This window comes from Camellia sinensis, chromosome 1 (assembly GCF_055761805.1).
Source record: "Camellia sinensis isolate YWXY chromosome 1, ASM5576180v1, whole genome shotgun sequence".
Classification (NCBI taxonomy): Eukaryota; Viridiplantae; Streptophyta; class Magnoliopsida; order Ericales; family Theaceae; genus Camellia; species Camellia sinensis.
The window spans coordinates 249,668,439-249,680,865 of NC_138961.1; the positions used below are offsets into that span (position 1 = coordinate 249,668,439).

The following is a 12,427-nucleotide window of genomic DNA, read 5'->3' on the forward strand; positions in this document are numbered from 1 at the left end:
GTCAACTAAACTTAACATGTGACATAATTAAAGAACTCATGAGTCATAGTTATAACTAAAGAAGAAAATTAATTATGACTAAAGAAAAAAATAACATAACTAAAAGTGCATATAGTACACTTTTTAAAAGGGTATATATTAAAAATTTTCATATATATATATTCCTACATTATTGCATTTAATGTGCCTATGTGAGTATAGGAAAAGAGAAAAGTAATGTAAAATATAATTATATTTCACTTATTTTTTCTCTTTCTCTTTCTCTTTTCAAATCTCTATCTAAATTTATGATTCAAACACATTTTCAAAATTGCTGCAAAAGCATAGCAAATAATCTATGTAAAAGAAGTAAAGTAAATGCTCAAGATTTTGTCGGCAAATAATGAAACCGTACTAAAAGAAATGCACATGTCGGTTGAAATTGCAGAAGTTGAAAGATGTAATAGGCTGAACCACCAGCTGTTGCAACCTCTCAGGGATCATAATCATATATCTCATGGGCCTTACTCACAGACAAACACATAATCATATGGTGTGCAAGTACTTTGGGCCCCCAATACTTAATGTCGCATTACCTATCACACAGGCCCATTGCCTTAATCATGTCCATTTGCCATCATTTTCCTTTCCTATTGTTTGTTTGTTTTTTTTTCCATCAACATACAGTATGCATCAAGTTTATAGAATCAAAATGAACCTGACCTAATTTTACAAAATCCCAAAACTTTAAGTTAATTAAATCGGAATTCAAAGCCCATTGGAACGAGGATCTTTGAGCAGGAACTCGGATGTCAAATAATCTCTGAACAAGAACCCCCCAGCAAAGCAATGAAACCAATTATCAAAATTACACAAACGTAGTTTTCTTCCATTGGAGAAGCATAGTATCGAAGCTCTGATCAGTTTCAACCTGACTAAGTATGCTTTCAGACCCTATAACCAGTTCTGGCAAGCTCCACCTGCAAAACCATTTGTATTGCGTATGTTTCTGCCAAAACTTTTAGGTTTCTAAGCTTTTTCAGCATTGCGGAGATGCCTATCAGGCCCATTCAGATCCACGAATCCTGAATATGAGGCTCTTCTCTTAGTCTTATAATTTTTACCTCTTCTTTTCAGTCCTTTACGTCCAGCAAGCATCACATACATTATTGCCAAGAAACCCAAGATAGAAAAAACCCATAGACCCACAATCCAAACCCTGAAAGAGCTAAGTGTCTCGTTTGTCACAGCAGGTAATGAAGATTCCTGAGAAACATTTGTTGACACAACAGGGCTGCTTCTTATGACTCGACTTGTATCAATCTTGCCAAATTTTCTAGAGATTGTTGTAGCTTCACCGGTTGTCTCCTGATTCGAGGTCAATAAGGAATTGGGATCAGGACATTTCCTCTTCTCGTGATGTAGACGTAGAGCTTCGTTCAGTGTCTTTGCACATTCTATGCTAAGCAAGTCCCTCTGTCGAATGTTCTCATCAGTGCGATCAAGTGTTGAAGGATCAGGTGGATCAGGAAACTTTGCCCAGCATTTGTTAACTACATCAGCATTCCTCCAGTTTGCTTTATCAAAGCTCCAATTTCCAACGCTAAATTCCAACCCATAGTGGAAAACTCTATACTTGACGCCAGGTTCAGGAACATATCCCGGGTATATTAATATCTCCCTGTTTATGACATGCCGTAAATTCAACTGCACCACAGATAGTGATAGAACGGGATTTCATCATCAATCTTAAAAAATTACCTCAATTGAAAAAGTTCATAAATTCTACCAGGATTATAGCAAAGAAATGGTGCTGAAACAATTGTAATCACCCTGTTTTCTGGGATTTTTTTTCCCCTTCAAATATAGAAACTAGTTTTGACGAAAATAAACACAAAAAGACATTTCCAAATTTTCAAATTATTTTTGCCTCAAAAAAGAGAAAACCATATGAAAATAGAAGTGTTTTTTATTTTTCATTTTAACCAAAAAAAAGATTTTGAAAATGAAACCAAACAGGGAGATGATCAGTCGTTTCAAATGGAGCTCAAGAAATTTGTAAATGAAATGTGAGCGCATACCTCTGCTGCACCAAAAGAATAACCGTACATCTCACTAATCCACCCAGATTCATAGATATCTCCGGTGATATTTTTGGCATAATGAGCTGTATCGGACCGGACCTCCTCTGTTTTATGCAGCCATAGTAGAGCAAACTTCCGAAGATCATCTATATGCATTATGATCACACCACCAACCTTATCACAAGCTTTAGGATTGCTTGTATGGAGTTTCGCTAGCTCATTATCACAGCCAATAAGGTAGCTAACAGATACAAAAATGGAAAAGTAAGCGGCTGAGATATTAGAGTTGCAAACCAATATACAACGAAACTTGCAACCAAAATGCATCTAATTTGCAACACAAGTGTTACAGAGAATTAAGAGCGGATTAAAATTGTCTTACTCATAGGGAGTTGAAACTGGCCGGCCGCGAGCGGCTTTGAATTCCCATGGTGTAATTGGTCCTCTCATGATCATGTCAGCGTCAAGAATTACTATGAACTCTGCATCAACATTTGCATGATTAAGCCAATGAAGGACTGAAGCAGGTTTATTGATTGCTGGATACCTGATGTGGAACAAATGAAACCAGAGATTAGATAAATTAAATACCTCAAAATATCAAGAAAGTTTCTAAAACAAAGCTACATGGCACGCTAATTTATCTACAACAAAAAAATTGCAACAGATTCGCCTATACATATTTCATCTTCATACATGAATTGTGACGTGGACAAACAGTATACTGTATTCAGATAATGTTTAACATGTTCCTTTGGAGCAAGTGAAAAGAATGTCGTGATCAGAAAATATCTAAATATTAAATAAGCAGCTATGAATTTAGAGCTTAAACAAATTTATTTTTAACATCCTCAGAAATAGAATGGTTGGGTTGCATCAGACAAGCGAAGCATGAAGAAAGAGGTAGATAAGGAACGGGACACAATATATAGAAAACCAAAGAAAGAAATCCAACAAAAAAAAAATGTAAAGCACTAGAGTCCAGCAAAGCTTCCTTTCTGGGAAAAAAAGAAAACAAAAGAGGGCATGACCCACTGTTGGTCCCCATTAAACCTATAAGAAGAAAAGGTCCCCAATAAGAAGCATAAGGCAAAGAAAAAGCATATAGACATAGGGTAGAACTACCAATCGCCTGTTAATGGATGTCGACTCATAGATGGAACATAATGGGTGGGAGCCAGATTGTGGCCTGCATAAAACTTCAAGTCTTCATCTGTACAACTAAGAAGCCGAGTGATATTCCCAGGCTGGCCACTCAGATTGAAACTGTGGACAAGTCCCACAGTTTGCCAGTCAAAGTAAGGAGTACATTCTGTGGAAAAAATGGTGTGGATTTTTGGATGTGGCCTCCCAGGTTCATCAAAGACCTGCTTTTGCACCTCATCCTCCATGATCCGCAGACTATCAGGAGTAGGAAATTTTGGCCGAGTTAGTTCAGCAAAAGTTTTGCTCTTTAAGAAGCTCAAGTACTTTGACCATTTTGGCTTTGGGCAGCCATGTGCTGCATGCTGTAACAGGAGACCCTCATTCAAAGTGTTAATACATTCTAAATTCAATAAAAATGCCCTTCTTTTGTTTGGATCAGCTTCCATTGCTGTTACCTGCACAAAGGAAATATTTAAGCATCTAGAGGAGAAAATAAAAATAAAATTAAGGGAACTAGAATGCAAATCATCCATATGACTCCACATTACACTCAACCCTCTAATGAATAATAAATCAAATGAAACATAGCCATTATCAGTTGATAGAATTAGCAGTCATAAAGTTTTGACTTGACCGTTCAGTTACCGAAAAACTTCCCCATTGAAATCAGATATAGCCTGTCATATGGATCTTTTAAAGATACATCCATTCTATCCACAAAATTCTGCATGTTTCTGATATTTTCTAGAATGAACATTGATCTTTTAGTGCTTGTTTTTATCAACTTATATGGGGCATTAGTATGCTGATTGACTATTGACCAACTAATGTCCTCAAGATGGAACATAAGTCTCCTCCATTGGTGAATTAACAATATAACATTCACAATTAGCATACCCTTTCCCACCATCCTCACCAAGGTGGACTAGCTATATCCATTAATCACTAATGTCTCACATCCTTCCCTTGACACTCAACCCCAAAAACCTATATTTCTGCCCACTAAAATTAGATTTCTTAGGCTGGAAGCCCTCTATCATAAATTTTCATTTTTTAATGTGAAATTAAAAAATTAAAAATAGCATGCTCATAATGTAGTGACCTCTTAAAGTAGAACTTTCAAAGAAAAATCTCACCTATGCAATATCTCTTCCAATTAGTATAACAAGAACTACTATATATTATAGTTCTCAGTTATTAAAAAATTAAAAATAGCATGCTCATAATGTAGTGACCTCTTAAAGTAGAACTTTCAAAGAAAAATCTCACCTATGCAGTATCTCTTCCAATTAGTATAACAAGAACTACCATATATTATAGTTCTGAGTTATTATCGGTTATACAACATGAAACTAGGTGATTATAGTTCCATTTTCAGAGGTGATTACCTTAAGTGGAATTAGTTAATTGAGGTTCAAATAAAAATTAGAATGTCGTTTCATCCTTATTCCATTAAGCATGCAACAAAGACAGCATGCATCTTCATAAAAATTGCAATGTCCAGAGGTGAAAAGTTCTCAAGATGGCAGTTACTTCAATGAGAGTAGAAAGAATAGTGAAAGGACAGGATAGCATGAGAAGAAATCCTTTAAAACAACCAAATTCTCATTTCATAAACTTACTATCGTTTTACCTCTCTAGGATAAGGAGGTTCAGGGAAGAGCCGGCCACAATCATAAACAATACTATCTTCATGGTGACTTAATTTACTGAATGACCAATTTCCAACACTAAATGGCAAACCATAGTGCATAAGAATAGGCTCAACTCCGTCTCGTGGAATATAGCTTGGGTAGATCATCAAGTTATCATTAATTTTGTGACGAAGACCCACCTGACAAAGTCAATAACATAACAAAGTGAGAGAAAAAAGATAGAAAAGTGCTAACTGCACGGAACAAAAACCCAACAAATGTTGAAACAAAAAAAATAATTAAATTAAATGGAACCAAACAACCTCTGCTGCACCAAACGAGTATCCATACATCTCACTGATCCACCCTTTTTCATAAATGTCACCAGTTATATTTTTCGCCCAATGAGCTCTATCTGCTCTTACTTCCTCTGTTTTAGAAAGCCACATGGGTGCCAAAGCTCGAAGATCATCGATATGCATGGCCAAAAGTCCACCAACCTTGTCACAGAGTTCAGGGTGCTTTGTATGCAGTTGAGCAAGAATGTTATCACATCCAATCAAGTATCTAATGAAGAAAATCACATACTTAATTACCTTTTGTGATGAGATATAACTTATTTAAAGAGATAAAAGAGCACCCAAGGAAAGACAAGAATGTTTTCACCTATGAAGCACGGATACTTCAAAAAGGGTGACGGATCCGTATCGGATACTTATCGGATACCGATACTCCTCGGATACTCGCGGATACGTATCGGATACTTCTTAATTAATTTTTTATTAATTTTGAAATATCGGATACTTAATTTTGAAGTATCGGATACTCGAAGTTACATATTACTTATAATATTTTGTTTAGTTCTTTCATAAGAGGAATATAGTGAGAGTTAAAGTAATAGAATTTGTCAAATTGATGTATCCTTGTTGTCTCTCTCACTTCTCTCTCGCTTTCTCACTCTCTCACGTTTCTTCTCTCTGCTCTCATTCTTGTTTTGGTGTTGGCATGTAAGGATGATGTTTAATTTGCATTTGCATTTGCATTTGCATTTGCTTTTGCTTTTGCTTTTAGTTTTGGATGTTTTATGAATGTTTGAGCACTTTTAGGTTAATAGGAATCCCTCTATTTATTAATTTACTTTAAGTTTTATTTTCATGCATATTACATTATTAAAATTATAAAAAAAAAAAAAAAAAATTTATGAATGTATCCCCGCTGTACCCGTATCATACTTTTTCAAATTTTGACATATCGCCATATCCACATCCCCATATCACCATATTCGTATCCGTACTTCCTAGGCTATCATTGATGACTTAAAAAAGTATATTTGCTGAAATTTTTATTTAAGAATGGTTTTTTGGCTTTGGCTTTAGCTTTAGCTAAGGTCTTGTGATATTCACTGATGAAGGGGAACAAGTTGAAGCTATTGACCTTGAAGACTCTTAGTTTTGTAGGAATCTTTCTTCTTTATCAAGTTGTCTTTTGCTTTAAGTTTTATTTTTATGCATACTGCATTATTAAAAATTGTTAAAATAATATTTTTTACGAACGTATCCCCGCCGTACCTGTATCCTAGTTTTTCAAATTTTGTCGTATCGCTGTATCGTATCGTATCGTATCGGTATCCGTATCCCGTATCCGTATCCGTGCTTCCTTGGTTTTCACCAAAGGTAACCAAATAACAGGAAGAACTATAACAACAAAATGTCAGAATTTGAAGCCAACAAAAATGCCCCAAAATAATCTCCAGGGTATGAGTGCCTCTTTCAGCTAGAAAATTGTCTCTTCACTTATGAAGCGCAACAACCTCAAGAAATGAGAACAAAAAGAAAATGCAGCCAGATCACTGGAATCTTTCATGAGTTTCCAAATGGAATAACCTTAAGTCTGCTATGCATTCAACATTTAGCCTGGCATTGACCATCACAAAATCATCCAATGAATGCGATTAAAATATCTTTGGTCCCTAGCATGTTTAACACCAGACAGAAAACAACATCTCTTTGCTTCAATAGAAACACATGATTCGAGAGACAAAAGTTCTAGATAGTACTGCTTCAGGGTTCCTGATCCTAAACTCATCTCCAATCCCAATGGTACTAGGGTTTCAAGAGAGTATCCACTAACAATCACATCTTGAGATCCAACGACATAAGGATGGCATTCAAGATGAATGCAACCATGTCCAGCTTTGGATAAAACAAAAAGAAGGATACCTAGACACTTCTTAATGGTCAGAAGCAGAACAAAAAAAAAAAAATCAATGGTTTTTTAATTAGCTCAAATTGTTCTATATTCTCAACCAAATGTTGGAGCAAAATTTGAGAATTGTTGATGGTCTATGGTGATGTGACTTGTCTGTAGGCCCTTAGTGGAGAGAGAGAGAGAGAGAGAGAGAGAGAGAGAGAAGAAGCCGTTGATGTAGAGGGGTGGGGCAGTGAACTCTCCTTGAGGGTGTGCCTTTGTATGGAGGCGGAGAGCACCTTTCATTGGAGAATTGGGCCACGGAATACATATGCTAAACTGGAGAATTTTATATCTGGAAAGATTGAAAGATGAAAATATCGAGACAGGAGGAGGGTGAAGAGGGTCATAACAATATTACTATTGCCAACAAAATATTTAATGCTCAGGGATGAATAAAAACTGATTGACAAAATTAGGGGGACAGTGACTGATTCCAACGTTCATTAAATTAAAGTTCCAACATGAACCAAAAGCTGCATGACATAATTGAGTGCCAAGGAAAGTGTTGTTCCGCCACAGCCAGATTCCCACTAGAGACTTGTTCCCAGCAGTCACATGGCAGAACCAAGCTCACCATCCAGCTTAGAGCAACAAATGCACTAGTATAGGATCACAAAATGTTTGCCTTTAGTTTCTCTCCATGTCAAACTTAAAGGGATTTTAAAAGACATGAATAGCAGTTGCAAATCTCATCCAGGGTGGTTTAAATATGAGAAATATTCTATTTATCAATATATATATATATATGAGTAATTCTTCCCTCACTGAAGAAAAAAAAAAAAAAAAAAGACATGCTCCCCCTCCAACATGGTGGAAAGAAACAATGTGGGTGCTTGGAAAGTTGCTATTTTAGTAGACTATTTTAGTTTTTGACTATTTTAGTAGGCAAAAATTTGTGTGTTTAGGGAGATGATTTGATTTTTTTTATAGTTAGATCAGATGTTTGTGCGAAAAAAAGTGAAATGATTATGAGTTTGATGTAACATTTTATCTTATTAGCTATCTTAGATTATTTTGTCTTTTTGTGAATTTTAGCCTTAAAAGGCTAAAATAGCCCTTTCCAAACACCACCAATAAAAGTAAAAAATGTAACCACATGTATTAAATAATGTACAATTAAAAAAAAAATTAAATTAAATAAACCAGCAAAACTGTGTAATGAAATTGAACAGTTGCGAGTTGAAAAACCAACTCAACCTCACAACTACCCACAGTATGAAAGTTTATCAAGGACGAACTTATACCCAAAATCTTGAATATGAAAATGTCTATTATTACCCATAATATGCAGCAACAGGTCTGCCTTTCTCTGCACCAATCTCCCATGGTATGATTGGGCCTCGCATGATCATGTCTGCATCTAGTATCACAACCCAATCGACATTTTGTGCATCTTTACTATGTTTAAGCCAGTGAACAACCCCAGCTGGTTTGTTGATTGCCGGATACCTGCACCACAATTAACTCCTTTACCTTTTTATTTTCTATTTATTTTTTGGGCAGTGGGTAGTCTTCAAAAGATTATGGAAGGGGTCTTGTTGGAAGAGAAAATCAATTGTGCACTGTAAAAACTTTCTAAAAATGAAAAGCATACACAAACACAGCAACAATGAAATATTAATAGAAGCAAAGGAAATTCATAGGGTGCATTCAAAAAAGTAATTATGAAGAAAAATAACATTATCATTAGTAGTTTAAGGGAAAAAAAAACCTATCCGCGGCCGGGGGGGGGGGGGGGGGGGGGGGGGAAGAGAAGCAGTTACAGGATAAGCGTTTATGATCCAATTAACTACGTCAACCCATCGCAAGATTAGGTTAGAGTGCATATTGTGATGATTAGTAAAAGATGTTGCACAACGTGTTCTGAAAGTGGTCTCTCACTATGTTTGTTATCTCCTAGGATTCTATCCTGCCTTAATTGAGGGAAGATCTAGCACCACTTTTTGAAGAATTGAACTAAACCTGAACAATTTGAATAGCCCAACTCATCTTGCACTTCTATCCTGTTAAAAAAACTACTAGGTCGGTTGTTCATGCAAATACACAAATAAATCACTTTCTCTTTATAAAGAATTGAGTGCCTTTTGTAATCATACCATATTCCTTTGGGTTTTTTTGGGTGAATATATTCCTTTGTGTTTGCAGAGATAGATAAATGAAAATGTGGGTCAAACAACATAAACCCATTAAAAATTAGACAAGAACATATTAAAAATTTCATAATTGGCATTGTTAAATCAAACCCTTAAAACAATCACAACCCATGTCATAACTATCTAATTTAAATCAAAGACTGAATGAGAGAGAGGGAGGTACCAGTCACCAGTTTTAGGGTGTCTGCTCATGGAAGGTACCTCAAGAGTGGGAGCCAAGTCCATGCCTTTGTAAATCTTCTTCTCCTCATCGGTACAGCTGAGGAGTCGGGTAATGGGTCCGGGTTGTCGAGCTTTGTTGAAGCTGTGCACGAGTCCCACAGTCTGCCAGTCGAAGTAGTTCTGGCACTCCACAGAGAACAACGTGTGGATCCTCCATGGAGCTTCTTGGGCCGTTTCTTGGCAATACCCACCATTGATCAGACCCAAAATCACCACCACCAGAACCACGAGATTCGCCATTGAAGCTCAGTTCAATGGAAGATTTGAAATGGATAGTGTCGTGTAGATCTGAATTTCATGATCGGCTATGGAGTTTCTTTGGTCAAATCCCGAGATTTCTTTTAAGACTTTTCTCTCTCTCTCTCTCTCTCTCTCTCTAAGCGCGTAGTAGTGGTTGAGAACGAATGCATTAAAAAAAAAAATTAAAAATAAAAAATCGATGCACTTGATCGCTGAATATATAATATTTATTTATTTATGTATACATATAAAAGAATTGAAATCTCTGTAGATCTCTCTCTCTCCCTCTCTCTCAGTTTCTCACTCACTCTGCTGGATTCATCATCAGCAAGTTGGTCTTCAACGAAGTCCAGTCGCTTACACCACAAAAGTCAATTTTGAAGGGGGTTTACCAAGGCAATTTTTATTCTGACACTGGTGGTGCAAGAACACGTTCCTCAATCGAACAACGCCAGATTCAAGACACTCCAGTCCTCCTATTATTCTAGAAAAATACTATGGAATTTAAATAATTTTTTAAATTTTTTAAAATTTGATAAATTATTTACGCTCTGTTTGGTTATGATTTGTAAACGTGTTTCTACACGTGCGTTTGAGTATGATGTTTGGTTGTTGTTTTGGAATCAATTTTCACGAGCTCTGCAGTATGCATCAGCCGCAAAATTTTGCCCAGGGGAAGACCGCCTGGACGTCCTTTGGGACTTCCACCCCGATGTCCTCCGTTGTACAGATTTTTTTTTTTTTTGGCAATTGATTTATATAATTGGAAAAAATATTTTCTAAAATTTTTTTAATTTTTAATGTGCTTTGAAAAAATTTTGAGTTGTATGTTTAGTTATGAGTTGTAAATTTTTGTATCACATATCAAATATCACATCAACAATTTCCTACTCAAATCAAGCCTCTTTTCAAAAATTATTTTCAAAACTCTTTGCCAAACAAATTTTTTATACTCAAATCATAATTCTACAACACACAAACTTAAAATACAACTCATACTCTCAAACCATATTTTATAAAACGCAACCAAACACAGGCTTAAGTTTTCTAATATAACTCTTATTCTATCTTTAAATCGTTCGTGCATTACGACAAAATTAATAATTAAAGCATGGATTGAGATAATAATAATAATGATAACTTAAATAAGTAAAAATTAAAATAAAATACTTATTATGTATGGTATGAGAACCTTTTTTTTCTCATAAATTTGAAGTTAAAAGTTTAATTTCGTATTTTAAATAAATTTTAAATAAAACAGTACAATAAATTTTTAATAAAAAATCACATACCTCTATAAAAATTAATCGTGTAGTAATGACGTTAGCCTTATTAAATTTTGCTTTACTCCTATTTTTTAGAGTCAAATTGTTCTCACTTAACATGTCTGTCAATCTCATTAGCTATGGCAATGAGATTTAATAAAAATTGAAAATTTTGTTCATTGGTAATAAAGTTATTATTATTATTATTTTTTTTTACATGTAATCAAGGTTGCATTGCCATATCAGGATCAGGATCAGGATCCAAATTATGTTAGGATTTAAGAACAAATTTATCTCGTTGTAATTTGATATGTTTATATAATCAAATTGTTAATATCTATATATTTAGACACATTGATCAACCTTTTTAAATTTGAACATTTTAAAATAATTGTCTCAAATTCTAATAATTTTTTGCTCATAAAATGATAATAATTTGAAATATCGCATTACTCCACTTATTTGTCTAGTTGTCTACGTATCTACTTATTTGTCTACCAATACCGCCATATATACTGAATCATTAAAAATCCTGGACCATTTGCTGAAATTTAAATCATTTTCGTAAAACGCATGACCACATTTTGGTAAAAAATTAGACTTTTGCGACACTGCATTTATGCGCTTAATAACTCCTTTCTATACTAATTTGTCCACTCACATTCCATTTGTCATTTTTTTAAAAATATCTTGATCTCAAACCAGGCCGGTCAGTTAATTAAGCTGCCAAATGTTTTCTCCTCCAATGCGAATATCAAGAATCAATTACTAAAATAAACCATGACGGAGTGTACTTAATTTTGTCATTCATGAAGTTCTTGCTTATATTGAAAATATCAAAACTTGTTTTGTTTAACCAAATGTTGTTTGCTCTAGTTACAATATGCAAATCTATGTGCGTGAAACTTATGCAAGAACTACACAAAATTTACACTCATCTTTTTAAAGTCATACCATTATTTGAAGAGATCAAAAGAGTGATCATTTTCTTCTGAGTGGATCTCGACTGAGTGAGTCCATACTTCTTCAAAGTTTTAGTATAATTTCTTATGAGGGTAAACTTCTTGCTCCCAAGATGATACAAATAATTCCAGGTATAGATACTAGTTTTATGTAAGTTGTACGAGTACGAAATAATCTTCTCGTATAATCCTGTTGATCAAGTTTGTACTCCTCAAAACGTCGTTATTTTACTACATGAAAACACAAACGTGAGCTAGCCGGTGGGTGTGTGTCGGAAACCTCTCCGATGCCTAAGTTAGCAAAATAGACAATAGACACAAAAGCTCTATGTATTTGAGAGTAAGAATTGTGTTACCTCTACATAGGTCTTTCTATGAACTTTTATAGATTCTGCTTGGCACAACGCTAGTAGGACTCTAACTCTCCCTAGCAGAGTCCTCCTAGGAATCACACTTCCAGGGATAATGTTGATCCTCATAACACCTTACTTA

General features: G+C 35.0%; 1 protein-coding gene across 2 annotated transcripts; it reads right to left on the reverse strand.

The window, feature by feature from the left end:
• Nucleotides 1-460: 460 nt before the first annotated feature.
• LOC114320047 (peptidyl serine alpha-galactosyltransferase) lies at nt 461-10,218 on the reverse strand. Of its 2 annotated transcripts, none has more exons than XM_082925173.1 (8): nt 9,448-10,218; nt 8,372-8,542; nt 5,167-5,410; nt 4,843-5,043; nt 3,189-3,664; nt 2,446-2,610; nt 2,061-2,304; nt 461-1,686 (listed from the first exon to the last, which is right to left on the reverse strand). In XM_082925173.1, the coding sequence occupies exons 1-8, from the start codon at nt 9,660-9,662 to the stop codon at nt 1,009-1,011; spliced, it is 2,394 nt and encodes a 797-aa protein (XP_082781299.1). In that variant the 5' UTR covers nt 9,663-10,218; the 3' UTR covers nt 461-1,008. The 2 variants fall into 2 exon arrangements, with proteins under 2 accessions (XP_082781299.1, XP_028122943.2); XM_028267142.2 differs by having other exon boundaries at nt 9,410-10,189.
• Between the last annotated feature and the right edge of the window lie 2,209 nt (nt 10,219-12,427).

Excerpts from the sequence above, each read along its gene's own strand:
- LOC114320047 (XM_028267142.2), bottom strand. The coding sequence starts at position 9,708 with ATGGCGAATCTCGTGGTTCTGGTGGTGGTGATTTTGGGTCTGATCAAT. Across the intron at positions 3,665-4,842 it reads AACCTCCTTATCCTAGAGAG|GTAACAGCAATGGAAGCTGA; the intron begins GTAAAACGATAG and ends TCCTTTGTGCAG. Across the intron at positions 2,305-2,445 it reads CCAGTTTCAACTCCCTATGA|CTACCTTATTGGCTGTGATA; the intron begins GTAAGACAATTT and ends TGTATCTGTTAG.